At 43.7% G+C, this 17,623-nt stretch overlaps 1 protein-coding gene across 1 annotated transcript in view; it reads right to left on the bottom strand.

The window, feature by feature from the left end:
- STAG1 (stromal antigen 1) overlaps positions 1 to 17,623 on the bottom strand; it is a 2,074,316-nt gene that overhangs the window by 1,083,043 nt on the left and 973,650 nt on the right. The window contains 1 exon segment of the mRNA XM_033958034.1: positions 8,696 to 8,813. Coding sequence (XP_033813925.1) covers positions 8,696 to 8,813 — 118 coding nt within the window.

The following is a 17,623-nucleotide window of genomic DNA, read 5'->3' as shown; positions in this document are numbered from 1 at the left end:
GACTCATGTCCTGACCCCTCTATCATGGGAGGGAGGGTGAGGCAGGGGACAAGGGAGGGCCCAAGTGTACCTCTAAAGCCAGCACCAATCAGCCGGACCACCCTGTCTCACTGAAGAGAAAAATCTCAACAGGAGAATTAGAATTAATTGTAAGCTCACTGAAGAGAAAATCTCAACAGACGAGATGGAATTTCCAGCCACAGCCAGAATCCAGGAGCTATTGGAATAGCGACTTCCCCCTGCTGGGAGATAGAGCATACTGATGAGACAGGAGAAGTGCCAGCCAATAAGAACACCTGTTAATCAGTTTCTCTATCTCCACCTGCTAGTAGATGTGAGCTATCCCCATTGGTCTCTGGATTCATCTGCTGCTGTTGCTAGGGAAATATTGCTTAATCTATCAATTTAGAACAGCCACCTCCAATACATTGTACATCAAGGTTTAGGTAAACAGTCCTCTTCAAATCCATATCAGAAGTAAGACAAACCAAATGTATAGGATAATTCATTCATTTATTTTTCTTCCATACAACAGAGATACTAGCATGTCCCCGACGGGACCCGTTTCGCTCAAACAGGGCTTTTTTCAAGGGTTCACAGTGGGCGCTCTGCATAATACAAAAAATTCATATACAACATATATAAAATTTTAAGAATTTTTAAGAAAACACAGTATATAAAATCTATTAATCCACTCTAATTTATATCTCACTCTAATGAGACTGCTTAAACAGTTTTTCAAATTCTAACAAACCCTATTCATAACACACAAATTCTCATTCAAAATAAATAAAACTAATAAATGGAGAAGTATTATTACTAAATGTTCCTGAGAATATAAATAAATATAAATATAATTCATACACATTAAATATACATAAAAGTACAATAATTAAGTATACTAAAAGACTTTTATGTATATTTAATGCTAGTATCCTCTGCTGTATGGAAGAAAAATAAATGAATGAATTAGCCTATACATTTGCTTGTTTTACTTCTGATATGATTTGAAGAGGACTGTTTACCTAAACCTTGAATGTACAATGTATTGGAAGTGGCTGTTCTAAATTGATAGATTCAGCAATATATCTCTTTCTCTAATGGAGTGAGCTGGAGTTTTGGACTTCTCTACAATAAACCCCTGTGATGTTGAATCTTTGATGAGCCAGTCGTCCAGGTAGGGAAACACCTGAAGACCATGGTTCCTTAGAGCTGCTGCTACCACCACTAGGCACTTGGTGAACACTCTGGGAGATGATGCAAGTCCAAAGGGTAGCACTCTGTATTGAAAATGCAGATTCCCCACCCGAAATCTGAGGTACTGACGGAGCTGGATGAATGGGAATGTGAGTGTAAGCCTCCTTGAGATCTAGAGAACATAAACAATCGTTCTGATCTATAAGGGGAATAAAGGTATGCCAAGGACAACATGCAAAATTTTTCTTTGACCAAAATTTATTGAGCGCCCTGAGATCCAGTATGATCACCCGTCTTCTTCGGAACTAGGAAGTAATGGGAGTAAAACCCCTGCTCTGCTGTTCCAGAGGAACTGCCTCGATGGCACGGAGATAAAGCAGAGCTTGAGCTTCCTGAAAAAGAAGGGCAGTCTGGAATGGACTGGAAGGATACTCTCTTGGAGGAAGCTCTGGTGGAACCTAAGCGAAATGAAGAGAGTATCCTTCTATAATTATTGATAGCACCCAGAGCTCGGATGTAATGGTCTCCCATCGATGGTAAAAATTGATGGGAATGACCTCCTATGGGAGAAGGGAGGACAGAGGCAGAACGATGGAGGTTATGCTCTGTTTGAGACAGTCAAAAAGGCTGCACAGCCTTAGGTGCAGCAGAAAGCTAAGGTTTTTGTTGTTTCTGCTGCTGTTGTTTTCTTGGGGGGTGCTCGAGTGTAAGGAGCTGCCCTTGAGGATAACGCCTCTGGTAGAATGGAAGAGGTCAAGAAGGTTTTGCAGAAGCTGGCTTAAGCTTTGGTCTGACAATCGAAGCAAAAGATTTTTCATGTTCAGACAACTTCTTGGTGGCAGCCTCTATGGATTCATCAAAGAGGTATTGCCCCTCACAAGGAATATTAGCCAGTCTATCCTGAAGATTGGGATCCATATCGATGGTGCGAAGCCAAGCCAGACGGAGCATCGCTACCGAGAATGCAGTGACCCTGGAGGAAAGTTCAAAGCATAAGACTGACTGAAGAAGATAAATCTGAGTTATGCCAAAGTAGCAGTGACTTGCTGAAACTCCAAATGTCTATGCTGAGACCAGGTCTTTAGAAAAATCAGGGAGTATATCAATTAAGTGCTTGAAATAAGTAGTGAGAATAAAATTATAATTTAGGACTCTGAAGCCATCATCAAATTTTGACAAAGGCGACGGCCAAACTTGTTCATGGTCCTACCCTCTCTTCCAGGAGGTACGGTGGAAGGATGGGTTCTCTTCAATGAAGATTCAACAAGAAGGGATTGTTGAGATAGTTGTGAATTCTCAAAGCCCTTGCAATGTAGAGTTCTATACCTCGATTCCAACTTGCCTGAAACAGCAGGAATAGCATAAAGAGTCTTGAGGTTTTGTTTGAAAGTTTGAGACAGAAGTCTGTTAAGAGGAAGTTTGACAGATTGCAGAAGGTTGAGGCTTACTCATTTCCTCTAAATACTCCTTAGAATACTTTGATCCAGCGTCCAATTTAAGGTCCAGGTCCTCGGCCATTCTAACGGAGGAAGGAGGAAAAGGACAACTGATCTGCCAGAGCATGGCCTCGAGAAGGACTCGATGACCCTGAGGATCCTCGCGTGAAAAACGAAGGCGAGGTCTCTCTGGAGTATTGGTATCCCAACTAATAGACAGACTGGGACGAGGCATTGGAATCAGCTGAGTTCTTGGGTTCTGTGATCGGTGTCCTCGATCGAGGAGTTGGAGGCCTCGAAGAGTTGGAAGGCCTGGATGAGGTAGGCTTCTCTCTGGAAGAGGACTTGCGCCTCGATGAGGGCCTCGACCAGCGACAAGAGTGCTGCCTGGAAGCAGGTCTTGTGTGAGGTCGAGGAGACTTTGCCCTGTGCCTCGAAACGGGCAATGCCTTTGGAGAGGGTATAGGGCTGGAAGCTGTAGATCGAAACCCCATAGACTTAGTGGTTTGGATCGAGGAAACTCGAAGCACTCCCAAAGCCTCGGCTCCTTGTATGGAGTGTGAGGATTCCAGTCGGGACAATCGCAAAGACTCGACTCCATGCATAGAGTGTGAAGATTCCATTTGAGACACTTGCAAAGACTCGACTCCTTGCATAGAATTTTTAGATTCAGCTCGAGGCACAGGCAAGGACTCGACCTCTTGTGAGATTGCTGAGTGCCCAGGCTGGACTGCAGGAAGCAGAGTCGAAGCAGGACTGTATTTGCTCTATAACTGAACAAATTCCCACTCCAAAATGGATCCGAGTCTGAAACTGGACCACTTGCAGAGGCTACAGGCTCTGAGGTGGTAGAAAAAGCATGTTTCAGCTTGGAGTGCTTGGACAGCTTGAGGACCACCGCCAGAATTGTCTGCTTAGGTATCTGACCTGAGGGAAGCTCAGGAGAAAACTTGGCAGATTTACTCAAGGTCGAGGACGTTCCAAACAAGGAAGGTCTGATGAGACTAGAGGTTGGAGTTGTGGAGGCTAGAGGAAACCCCACAGAAGGAGTGACCGAGTCTGAGGTCAAGGGTGTAGCAGAAGAGTCCATCCTGGGAAAATCTTCTCCACTTGAACCCGACGATGCTTGAGGGCTCGAGGCTGAAGAGTAGTACAGCGAACGCACAACTCCGGCAATGGTCAGGTTACAGGCACTGAAGACACCAGCGGTGTGGGTCAGTGAGGGAGATCGCATGCTGGCATTGGCTACACTTCTTGAAGCCCGTGATTGGCCGGGACATAGAAGGGAAAATAGCCCCTACAAAGTCGAAGCCCGCAGGCGTGTGGCAGGCCCCGCCAGTCAGTCGACGAAAAAAGAAAAGGTTGTTTTTGGGGTTTTTTTTTACAATAATGATAAGAAAAGCACAGCGATTCAGTAATAAAGAAAATAAAACACAAACCGCGGTGAAGAGAAGGCATGAAGCAAATTAAGTTCAGCGCAGAGCGTCAAAGACGGACTTCTTGGCTCCGCGGAAAATTGAGAACTGAGGAGACATGCTCTGTGCTGGGAAGGAAGGCACTCGCGCATGCGTGGTGCGGCAGACTTGAAAGTTCTGAAGTTTTCTACAAGCAAGTCTGCTTGCGAGGCTGTCCGCATCAGGGCTCGGTGGATGACGTCACCCACATGTGAGAATAGGCTGCCTGCTTGTCCTGGGATAATCAATGCTACCGAGCCATCACAAATTCAAACAAAAAACGGCTAAAATAAACAAAAATTGAAAATTAAAAAATAGCGATTTGGGGTATAGGGAGTTAGGGGACCTGAACCCTACCCACAGAAACTGTGAAAAATTACTTTTAAAATGTTTCAAAAGCCATCCCCAAGTTCCCATAGGAAATAATGGAAGTACTCACAGTTTTCTAGTAACGTTGCCTGTCAGCATTTTTAAAGAACTTAAGAAATGCCATCTTCGGTCCATCAAGTCTTGCGATCCGCACACGCGGAGGTCCTGCCAGATGTACACCTGGCATAATTTTAGTCACCCATATCCCTCTATGCCTCTCGTAAGGAGATGTGCATCTAGTTTGCTTTTAAATCCTAGAATGGTGGATTCCGCAATAACCTCCTCTGGGAGAACATTCCAGGTGTCCACCACTCGCTGCGTGAAGCAGAACTTCCTGATATTCATCCTGGACTCGTCTCCTCTCAGCTTCAGTCCATGTCCTCTTGTCCATGTCACATTGGACATTGTAAATAACTTTTTTTCCTGCTCTATTTTGTCGATTCCTTTCAGTATTTTGAAAGTCTCGATCATATCCCCTTGCAGTTTCCTCCTCCCAAGATAGAACAGTCCCAGTCTCCTAAGTCATTCCTTGTATTCCAAGTTCTCCATACCTTTTACTAGCTTCATTGCTCGTCTCTGCACCCTCTACAGCAGTTTTATATCCTTTTTTAGGTTGGGAGACCAATGTTGGACACAGTATTCCAAGTGTGGTCTGACCATTGTTCTATAAAGCGGCATTATAAAGCAATGGTCAGACTACACTTGCAGCTGAGTGGAGATAAATGACTTTCTGCCTCAGAGACAGCATCAAATGCCCAGAATGGAAAATCTTCGGCCTGCCAGCCGGCCAGACTTCAACCTTCGCCCCCAAAGATCCTCTGCCACTTGGTCAGGGGCAGTAAAGGCAACCTGCGTCTTGAAACCCGAATGGGTTTCCATCCAGACACACACAGCCTGTGCTAGAAACATGTGACAGGGTCACTGGTCAGCAGACTCCCACAGGAAGGGACCCCGGGTACTTCAAGAAGTTGTCACAGAGCAGACTGGCTCTACAGATCCACCAGAGTTTCTATGTGAAGCTGCAGTCTGGCACCACAGGTATGCGTACTTATTTCCAACAGAGGACCATCAGAGAGGGGGGTCTCAAGACACTGAAGCCAATGAGAAACAAACTTTAATGGTAAAATAAAGACATGAAAACAGAGCTACTGCAAAAGACAGCTGCAGGGACTGCTTGCAGAGACTGAAACTGGATTTGTTTCCTAGCTCTCAGGCTATGGGGGTGGAGCATGTGCTCATAAAAGTTGTTGATTTCTGCAATACCTGGACTGCGGGTTGGAAGAGAACACTTAGAGGGGCATAATCAAAAGATATGTCTAAGTCCGTTTTGGACCTAAGTCGCAAGTCGCCCAAAAGTCGGACATGGGAAAAGGTCCATTTTTGAAAAATGCATCCAACATATTTTTTTTTTTCCAAAAATCATCCAACTGTACATCCAGCTGTCTGATCCAGCTGTACATCCAGCTGTCCAGCTATCCAGCTGTCATCCAACTGTACATCCAGCTGTCCAGAGCGCTAAGTCATCCATCTTTATCCATCATTTCCTCCACCACCTCTTCCGGGAGAGAGTTCCAGACGTTCACCACTCGCCGTGTGAAGCAGAACTTTCTGACATTTGTCCTGGCCGTGTCCCCTCTCAGCTTCAGTCCATGACCTCTGGTCCAAGTCTGAGTCACATTTGACAATGTGAATAACGTTGTTTCTTGCTCACCATCCTTTCCCCCTGCTGGTGAGTGAGTTTGCTCCATTTTGTCGATTCCTTTTAGTATTTTAAAAGTCTCTATCAGATCCCCTCTCAGTCTTCTCTTCTCAAGGGTGAATAATCCCAGTTTTCTGAGGCGATCTTTGTACCTTTTACTAGCCTCATCACTCACCTCTGCACCCTCTCCAGCAGTGTTATATCCTTCTTCAGGTATGGAGACGTGTTGGACACAGTACTCCAAGTGTGGTCTGACCATTGCGCTATAAAGCAGCATTATGACCTCTCTTGATCTACTCGTGATTCCCTTCTTTATCATACCTATCATCCTGTTAGCTTTCTTTGCCACCGCCGCACATTGAGCCGATGGCTTCAGGGTCCTGTCTATCAGAACCCCCAGGTCCTTTTCTTGTCCGCTCTTCCCCAATGTTATACCTAACAGTTTATACTCATGCTCCTTGTTTTTCCTGCCCAGGTACATCACTTTGAATTTTTCTACATTAAAACTCATCTGCCAATTCTCTGTCCATCTCTCAAGTTGTTTCAAATCTCTCTGGAGTTCCTCGCTGTTTTTTTGTGACCTGATTGCCCTGAATAGCTTTGTGTCATCTGCAAACCTGATGATAACACTAGTTGTTTCTTCTTCCAGGTCATTTACAAAGATATTGAATAAGATAGGCCCAAGAACCGAGCCCTGAGGCACACTGCTAGTTACTTTCTTCCAGTCCGAGTACTTCTCATTTATGCCCACTCTCTGTCTTCTGTTTTCCAGCCATTTTCCTATCCATCTTAGTATATCCCCTTCTATTCCATTACTTTGTAGTTTTTTGAGAAGTCTCTCGTGTGGTACTTTGTCGAACGCTTTCTGGAAGTCCAAGTATATTATGTACACCGGTTCTCCGCTATCGACTTGTTTGTTCACTGTCTTGAAAAACTCAAAATAAGTTCATCAAGCATGACTTCCCTTTCCTGAAGCCATTCTGACTACCTCTTAGTAGGTCATGGGTATCCAGATGCTGGACTATGCTGTCTTTAATCAAAGCCTCGACCATTTTCCCAGGGACCGATGCGAGACTCACAGGTCTATAGTTTCCCGGTTCTCCTCTTGATCCTTTTTTGAAGATTGGGATGACGTTCGCTATCTTCCAGTCTTCTGGTATCTGTCCAGTTCTAATTGTCATGTTAGCGAGGGATTGCAGTAGTTCTCCGATTTCTACCTTTAGCTCATTTAATACTCTCAGGTGAATTCCATCTGGGCCAGGGGATTTGTCACTTTTTAGTTTGTCAATCTGATAGTATATCTGGTCCAGATCCACCTTCACTGTGGTGAGGCTCTCCTCTATTTCTCCCTTGAATACTTTCACTGTTTCGGGTATTGATGTGGCGTCTTCTTTGGTAAAGACAGATGCAAAGAAGGAATTTAATCTGTCTACAATTTGTTTGTCCTCTTTGATGTATCCTTTTCTTCCTTGGTCGTCGAGAGGGTCCACTGTCTCCTTTGCAGGTTTCTTCCCTTTAACGTATCTAAAAAAGGGTTTGAAGTTTTTGGCCTCTTGGGCTATCTTTTCCTCATAGGCCGTTTTGGCTTCTCTCACCGCCTTGTGGCACTTCTTCTGGTCATCTTTGTGACTGTTCCAAGCCACCTCTGTGCAGCTCTACTAAGTTTTCCTATGCTAGGCTGCTAGGTGCTAATGTTCTTGAGGCAGATATGTAAAGTTGTTATTAAAATTTTTATGGGGGGGGGGTCAGTGATCACTGGGGCAGTGTGTGGGGGTCTGTACTTTGTGTCTGCAGTGCTTATCTGGACACTTTGGATACCTTCTTGTGACTTACACCTGGTTTTAGATGGCTAAGTCACAACATCCAGGTTCCGTCTAGGCAGTGTTGTAAAACTTTTGGTTATACATGCAGTACGACTAAGTCTAGGACAGCCCACGTCCTGCCCAAATCCCGCCCTCGACACTCCTCCTGACATGCCCTTTTTAGCTCTGGTCATTCAGCAGCACTGTGAAGGCCTAGGTCATTTTTAAATACGTCTAAAACCCGGTTCGATTATTGGCACTTGGACGACCTGTCTTACTGATCGTCTAAGTGCCGATTTAGGCTGGTTTTTAGACATATTTTTGTTTCAATTATGAGACCCCTAGTGTATGGAATCCAGAAGGGACGTAACAGAACTACTACTATTAATTATTTATAGAGTGCTACCAGATGTATGCAGCACTGTGCAGAGACACAAAAGAGACATTCCCTGCTCGAAGGAGCTTACAATCTAAACAATTAAGACTAATAGGATGCCAGGATAGGAGTTAAAATTAGAGGGGATGCTTAAACTGCTGGTTAAATTGCAAAGCCTTTATATTATATACATTTTGCTCTAGGATACATTATGTAAAACAAATAAAATCTAGCAGCTTCAGTAAGAAAATAAAACACCCATGATAATGTACAAAAATGTTCAATTTAATTTGCCAAAACAAAGCATGACAAATCAAATAAAAGGGTATCAAATGCTTATATAAAGAGGAGCAAACAATTACCTTCTTCCCCTTGGACTGGTTCTTCCACCAGCAATTCTGTCATACATTCCCAGTCTTTCAACAGTTCTTGAGAGCTTTCCCACAAGCTATCCACCAAATAAGCTGCATGCTCATGCAACTAGAAAAAAAAGATGGATTAGGATTTATTTAACAACTGCTTTTATAAGGTCTCTCTTCGTACTTACTTGTCCTTTACAAAAAGTACCTGATGCAATAAATCTACAAGAGCTGGACAGAACCTTGTTTATTGCAACCTTTGGAACAATATTTTTTGGTGCTCTGTGCTCTTTTGGTCCCAAGGTCAGATCTAGCTCCCTGAACAGTTATTTGTTTGGTCCATGCAATGACCATTTATTTTTTTCATCAAAATGGAACATCTATTAATATTCAGTCCCGCCCCCAATCCCACCCTAGCCCCACCCCCAGTCCCGTCCCAGCCCTGCCCCCGATTTCTTCTATTCATTTTCATGTACACACAATATCTTATTAATTCATAATGGTAAACATAAAATATAAATAAAAACACAAAGCACACTGTACGCAGAGAAAATGTTAATTATCATTTACGAATTTCAGGGTTTTTTCAAAGATGTCAAAGCAGATTACTTTAAAATATGCAATGTCACCTCAGTAACTATAGAAAAATAGACAAATATAGTGCAAAATATAGACAGCAGATATAAATTCTCCAAAATTGACACATTTTGATCACTAAATTGAAAATAAAATCATTTTTCCTACCTTTGTTGTCTGGTGATTTCATGAGTCTCTGGTTGCACTTCCTTCTGACTATGCATCCAATCTTTCTTTCTTTTGCATCCAACATTCCTTTCACAATCCAGCCCCATCCCCTTTGGGTCCAGGTCTCTCTCTCTCTCTTTTCCCTCTGTTACCCTTCCCAGATCCAGTGTCAGTTCTCCTTTGTACCTTTGTTCCAGGTCTCCTTCTCTTTCCCCCGCTGTCTGAACCTCCCATAGTCTTGCATCTGCCTTCCGTCTTTCCCCTTTCATCCAGGCCTTTCTCTCTGTAGTCTTTCTAATCTGCTTACACCCACCTTTCTCTGTCTCTTTCTCTCCTTCTTTCCTTCCTCCCTCCTTCCCTCCCAGCATATTTTAGCATATTTCTCTCCTCCTTTTTTCCCCTCAGATCTAGTATCTGTCTCCTTCCTCTTTTCATCCTCCCAGGTCTGGTATCTGTCTCCTCCCCTTCCCCCCTGCTCTGGCATCTCTCTCTCCACTCCCTTCCTCCTGGTCTTCCCTGGTCTTCCTTCTCAATTTATTTTCTGCCTCTGTCTAAATTATTTTTTACTATTCAGTCCTCAATTTTCCTCTTTCACTGTGTCTACCTATAGCTTGCCACCTCTTTCCTTCACCCCTTCCAGTATCTAACTCTATCCTGTTCCCTCAATCCAGCATGTGCCCTTTTTTCTTTTGCCTCCCCACTTCCTTCCAGCGTCTGCTCCCCTTCTCCCTCACACTTCCATTTAGCGGCTGTCCCTCCTCTCCCCCACACTTCCATTCAGTGCCTGTCTCCTTATCTCTACCCTTTCCATCTACTGTTCATCCTCTGTCTCGCTCCTTCCATTCACTGCCCTCTCTGCCCTTTCCATCCAGTGTTTGCCCTCTCTCTCTTCCATATGGCATCTTCCCTCTTTCTATGCTCCTTCCATAAACTATCTATCCTGTGCCCCTTTTCTCCTTTCTACATGATTGATTTCAGCTCTGCCACCTCTCCATTTTTCTCTCTCTGTCACCACCCCCTCCCCTATGCTCTGGCAACTCTCTCTTCTCCTTTCTTTCCTTCCCACCCCAGGGTCTGGCATCATCCCTTCCCTGATTCCCTGGCATCTCTCTTCTTTCCTTTTCTTTCATCTCTCCCCCCCCCCCATGCTCTGACATCTCCTCCTTCCTTTCCCCCTTCCTTTTCCCTTGGTTTGGCATACCTTCCTCCTTCCCTCCATGCCCTGACATCTCTTCTTCTCTCGAAGCCCTGGCATCTCCTTTCTTTCCCTCCCTCATCTTCCTTCTCCCTCCAGTTGGGTACAGCATTACTCTCCCCAATTCTCTCCCCCTCTGCTCCCTTTCCTCTTTCTGTTACCCAAGGCCTGGTTGACATGAACTTCATCGGGCAGCAGCAGCATTTACAATTCACTGCTGTTGCCGGCTTCAGGCCTTCCTCTGTGTCGGGTCCTGTCTTCATGAAAACAGGAAGTAGGCAGGACCCGGCAGAGAGGAAGGCCTGAAGTCAGCAACAGCAGCAAATTGTAAATGCTGCTGCTGCCCAAAAAAGGTAATAGCACCAGGCCTTGGAGCACCCGAGGCAGACCGCTTCTTCCCCCTCTCAGCCGAATCTCCGTTGACTCTCCTATCTCTCCCTCCCATGCGAACCCTGCCAACCCTCCCACATGAGATGACCGACCAACCGACTGAGCAACAAACCTCCCTCCAGCAGTGTTGGCAGCCGCAGAACTCTAAACAGGCTGCTTCGCGGCTTTCTCCTGACGTCATCAGTGACACAGCAGAGGGACTCACCGGCAGGAGAAAGCCACGAAGCTGCCTGTGTAGAGTGCTGCGGCTGCCAACGCTGCTGGAGGGAGGTTTGTTGCTCAGTCGGTCATCTCGCATGGGAGGGTTGGTGGGGTTTTGCATGGGAGGGAGAGATAGTAGGGTCAGCGGGGCCTGGAGTGATGATGATGCTGCTGCTGCCGAATCCAGGCTGCGATCCCCTGTCCTGTTGTCCCCCACTCACAGCTTTGGGATACCGTCTCTGAAAATGGGACATTTCAGCATTCCGAAGCTGTGAGTGAGGACAGGGGATCTGAAAAAGGGATGGTCCCGTTCAAAACAGGATGTATGATCACCTTATCCATGCATGACATCTCCTCCTTTCTCCTTCTCTCCCACAGTTTAAGTGCTACAGCCAGCAGACTGACAGCAGTTCAGGCTCACTCTCAGCACATCTTTTCTCTCTGCTACACATTCAACAAGTATCCACTTTTGCACATATCAACAAAACTGTTTTAAATAATGGAATTTTGATTAGACTTCCAATGGAACATTGAAGTACAGTACATCTCTTGCTTTTCATAGCATCTCTTTTCCTTCCCACTCCCATCCACTGTTTCCCTTTTTCATTATTTCCTCTGTGTTCTACACTTTTTTCTTATTAGCTTTACTTTTAGAATAATACTTTTCTGATTTCTTTACCAATCTTTTATTTTTAGCATGTTTATGTACTATAAGTGATTGTGTGATATAGCAAGCAGAATATCTCTTTATATATATACAGTATATATATTCCTCACTGCTCAGATCCTCTTTTTTGCTTCCTCTTGTGGCAAGAACTCCAGGAATTAAGTGATTAAAAAAAGAATATGAGGCCTAGGACAACTATACTCAGTGTTCTCCCCAGGGCCTTTCAGCCGGGCGCTCCGCCCAGCTAATTTAGATGACCGCCCAGCTGTAATCTCGATCAAAATCCTGCTGCTGCTGCTGCCGCCTTCTGCTTAACATTTAAAAAAAAAAACCTTCTCACCAGCTTGGAGATTTACAGGGCTGACTCAGCACAGCCTGAATTGCAGGAGTCTGACTTTTTTTTTAAGTTTTTAACGCCAGCAAGCGACTTGAACACATGCTCTGGGGCTCTAACATGTGTGGCACGGCTTCCCTTCTCTTCCCTCCGAAACCGGAAGTCACGTCCCGGGGGGGAAGAGAAGGGAAGTCGGCATGCACACGTCCTGGAGCATGGGTTCACTATAAGAGACAGGTCAGCTTACAACTTGCTCTTACTTGCTTCTTGCTTTCCTCGCTGCCGGATCTTGCCTACTTTCTGTTTCTGTGAAGGCAGGACCCGGCAACGAGGAAGGCCCGAAGCAAGCAAGAGCAGCGAGTTGTAAGCTTCCCTCCGTTGCTGACCTATGGAAGATAGGTCAGAAATGGAAGGAAGCTTACAACTTGCCTTAGTCCAGCCCTGCACAACATGCGGCCCAAAACGGATCTCACTGCGGCCCACGTCCGATATGGCTCTCACTCTGCTTTCCTGCTCGTTGGGGTTCAGACCGTGCCAGCTTCTCCCATTAACAGGAACCACCAGCTAGAAGCGTCACTCTCGTGTGTGCTTCTCAAGAATAGACCTCGACACGAGAAGGAGAAAGGGGTGTTGAGGGAAGTCGAGTTGTGAAAATGACTAAAGCAGAAACGACAAAAGGTATAAAAAAAATATTTTTGTAGCTTTACATAGAATCAAGTAGTATTGTAACTGTATTGATTAAAATTTATCAATAGGAAATGGAAATAAGGTAATTTTTTGGGGGGACTAAACCCCTTTTTTCTTTTTAATTTTTTTTTTTTCTTTTTTTTACGCCTTTACCGGATCAGACCGAGGTCCATCTAGTCCGGTGATCCGCACACGCGGAGGCCCATTTAGGTGCTCCTTTTTGGAGACCCGGATTTCCCGTATCCCTCAATATGATCTGCAAGAAGGTGTGCATCCAACTTGAGTTTGAAACCCAGCACAGTATTTTCTGCCACCACCTCCTCCTGGAGAGCATTCCAAGCGCCCACCACTCTCTGTGTGAAACAGAACTTCCTGACATCTGTCCTTTCCTCAGGGTAGGACAGGATACCATAACAGCTGTATACTGTACTGTCTTTAAGAAAGATTTGGCCTCTGAAAGCTAATTGAAAAATGGATTAGTCCAATAAAATGGTATTTTCATATTTCTCATTATTTTATTTCTATTTGTTAAGTAGTGACTGTTATGTAGAAGTTTTTTTTCAAATTTACATCTATTGTCTTTAGATTTTGCACAGTATTAGGGGACATGTGTCACTGTTTCTGTGGTGTTGCATTGTATGCAGAGTCTGGTTTCTTGGTTCAGTTTAACTTTTGTCTACATATTTCTATTTTTAGTTTGTGATTATTCTATATTGGGCGAGGATGTATCTGTGTTCTGTGTGTATGAAAAGGACATGGCTTTCTGTTAGCATCGACTACAGAATCAATTGACTATGTAGGATCTGGATTATTTAGTTTTACAATGCGTGTGTTTGTGTTCTAGTGCTCACTGCAGTGTTTAAGATGCTACCTTTTCCTAGATGCACCCTTATTGTGTGACTCATGGATTATTACTAAAAATATATTCTTTTATATAGAGGAGGGGGTTGTTAAAATTGATTAGCACTGGCTGTCATATATACTAGGTACACCACTGGATTTAATGACCCTATTCTAACTTTACTGTTGACGTAGGTGTTGTCCCCCCCAACACACAGACACATACATTATAAAGATTTAAATTAAAGTTGTATTATCATCAAGCAGCTTTCAAATGACATTCAAAGCAAATAAAAATAAAATATTTTTAATACATTGCTAATTATTACCTGCATCTTTACCTATACTGTTTTGCCCTAGCTCTTATTTTGCACTATAGCAAAATAAAAAAGAAGCAGATAAAGATCAATCACACAGGTGTCCTTCAAGGCTCAGTAACACCTCTCCATAAATTATGTGGAAGAGGTCTGAAATAGCATCTATTTCATATCCTCAGTGAGACCTCAGGAAGGAACCTAGTGATCAAAACATTATTAGAGGTGTTGTACAGCCATTTCTTGTATGACTGGATGAGCTAAATTTATCTTTTTTTTTAGATGTTTAAATTCATGCAGAAATAAATGGTTAGATTGAACCTAATGACTTCATTAATACATTTCCCTTTTTTAAACCTCTATACCATTTGAAAAAGGGTGAATATCTAATTATTCACTTCTAGAATTGGATACTTCTTAAATTTAGTAAAAATATTTTGGCACAAGTGTCAAACCTTAAAAAAGGAAGTCATATTGAGCATTGGAAAATAATAATAATTAACTAATAAAAATGGTATACATTTAATTTTCCCCACCACCAAATTTCCCCGCCCCACCTGGCTACTTTTTCATGCCACCCGGCTGGAAAATATTTCTGGGGAGAACACTGTATACTTGTCAAAAATGAATCTACCCTACCACTTTTGATTCCAATGATTTATTGTTATTAACCACTTTTTCATAAAAAAAAAAGACTCACCCAATGCAGTTTACACTTAATTGAATATTAATCAGGTACATTATGATAACAGCTCAGTCACAGCTTCCATAGCAACCAGACAAAAAGATTATCCCTGTTCTCATCATCCTGCTTCAAGAATGCAGGACCAGAGGAAAGGGGCATGAGGAAAAGATATGAGAGAGGAGAAAAGACAACAAGAAAGAAAAAGATAGGATATGTGTGGTATGAGAACAGAGGGAGATAAAAGAAAATATGGTAGGGAGGTTATGGAAGCCAAATGTAAGCTTTTAGGTAAGAAATATAAATCCAGAACCTCAAAGGTAGCATTTTCAGAAGTGCTTCCAGTTCAACACATAAGACTCAAGAGACAGGTAGAGCTTCGGAGTCTCAATGTATGGATGAGGCGATGATGCAGGAAGGAGGGTTTCAGATATGTTAAGAACTGGGAAACATTCTGAGGAAGGGAGAGGCTATTCCGTAAAGATGTGCTCCACCTTAATCAGGGAGGAACCAAGCTGCTGGCATCAATATTTATAAAGGACATAGAAGGGCTCTTAAACTAGAGACTAGGGGAAGGCTAACAGTCAATCAGAACATAAGAATTGCCGCTGCTGGGTCAGACCAGTGGTCCATCGTGCCCAGCAGTCTGCTCACGTGGCTGCCCCCGAGTCAAAGACCAGTGCTCTAAAATGAGTCCAGCCTCACCTGTGTACGTCCCAGTTTATCAGGAACTTGTCCAGCTTAGTCTTGAAACCCTGGAGGGTGTTTTTCCCTACAACATATTCCGGAAGAGCGTTCCAGCTCTCCACCACTCTCTGTGTGAAGAAGAACTTCCTTATGTTTGTACGGAATCTATCCCCTTTCAACTTTAGAGAGTGCCCTCTCGTTCTCCCTATCTTGGAGAGTGTGAACAGTCTGTCTTTATGTACTAAGTCTATTCCCTTCAGTATTTTGAATGTTTCAATCATGTCTCCTCTCTGTCTCCTCTTTTCAAGGGAGAAGAGGCCCAGTTTCTCTAATCTCTCACTGTATGGCAACTCCTCCAGCCCCTTAACCATTTTAGTCGCTCTTCTCTGGATCCTTTCGAGTAGTACCGTGTCTTTCTTCATGTACGGCGACCAGTGCTGGATGCCGTACTCCAGGTGAGGATGCACCATGTCCCGGTACAGCGGCTTGATAACCTTCTCTGATCTGTTCATGATCCCCTTCTTTATCATTCCTAGCATTCTGTTTGCCCTTTTTGCCGCCGCCGCACATTGCGTGGATGGCTTCATCAACTTGTCGATCAGAACCAAGTCCCTTTCCTGAGAGGTCTCTCCAAGTACCGCCCCGAACATCCTGTATCTGTGCATGAGATTTTTGTTACCAACATGCATCACTTTGCACTTATCTATGTTGAGAATGGTTCGGAACAAGGTATCTTTAAAAGACATAACCAAAACTATTAATAATAATAATCATTTCTATAGTGCTACTAGCTGTAAGCAGCACTGTATATCAAAACATAGAAGAGACAGTCTCTGCTCAAAATACTGAAGATAGGGCATCCCAATAGCAAGGTTGCAATACAGACCATAGCAGGGTTGCCAGATTTCCTCTTAAAAAAACATAAATAAATAAAGAGGACACCTAACACCAACCCATTCTACCTCCAGCCTCGCCCATACCCAAACCTCCTATCTCCTTCCCAGAGGTCTGGAGGGCCTCTTTGCATGCATGGACATCGATGCGTTGACATCTGTACATGTGCAGAGGGATTCCAAACATGGCCCTGAGCTCGGGGCTTCCAAAATCTGGACAAACGCTAGGTTTTGGAATTCCCTCTGGACACCTGGGTATTCCTAGAAGTCTGGTAACCCTAGACCAGGGATAGGCAATTCCAGTCCTCAAGAGCCACAGGCAGGTCAGGTTTTCAAGATATCCACAATGAATATGCATGCATGCACTGTCTCCTTGAGATGCAAATCTAGCTCAATTATATTTATTGTGGATATCACGAAAACCTGACCTGCCTGTGGCTCTTAAAGACTGGAATTGCCTACCCCTGTCCTAGACCATAGTAGATTAGGTGTAGTTAAATACAGAGCAGACTGATTTTAAAGATTGCAAATAATTATTATCAACTGCTGAACAAGTTATAAACAGGAATAACAAACATTATTTGAAATGTCTGTATACAAATGCCAGAAACCTAAGAAACAAGATGAGAGAATTATTATATCATGATGATTATAATAGGCATCTCTGAGTAGGGTTACTAGATTTTCCAGAAAGAAAATCCGGACCCATGGTCACGCCCATAGGCCTGCCCAGTCCCGCCTGTGTCACACCCCGTTATGCCCCCAGAAGGCATCCACACATGCGCGGTCACTGTGTTGCGTGCGTGGATGCCCTTCCCGACAATTTTGAGGGAAGATTTTCAAAACCCGAACAAAGTGCCGTGTTTTCAAAAGCCATCCGGACCCCCAAACATGTCCTTAAAAAGGAGGACATCTGGTAACCCTATCTCTGAGACTTGGTGGAAGCAACATAACCAATGGGACTCTGTGATACTACAGTATATGTTAAGGCAGGCCTTGAATCAAATAAGATTAAAAATTCTACAGGACCAAAACACATCTTGGAATTCTTATGGGTAGAAATTCTGTGTAAAGGTGAAAATGATAGGTATGTACTACTGTCCTTTAGTGCTATGCCTGCAGTACCATTTTTAGGCTTTGGGCCTAGTGATGCCAGGAATCAATTTCAGGTTTTTCAGTTTTATTTAAAATTTGATTGTTATCATCAGCACATCTTGGAATTTTACATGCTGCTGGTCTGTCAGCCAGGCCATCTTAAACATATGAGAGCTTTGCCAGTAATTATAGCACTGATTAT

This window comes from Geotrypetes seraphini, chromosome 9 (assembly GCF_902459505.1).
Source record: "Geotrypetes seraphini chromosome 9, aGeoSer1.1, whole genome shotgun sequence".
NCBI lineage: Eukaryota > Metazoa > Chordata > Amphibia > Gymnophiona > Dermophiidae > Geotrypetes > Geotrypetes seraphini.
This window is presented reverse-complemented; position numbering and strand designations above follow the sequence as displayed.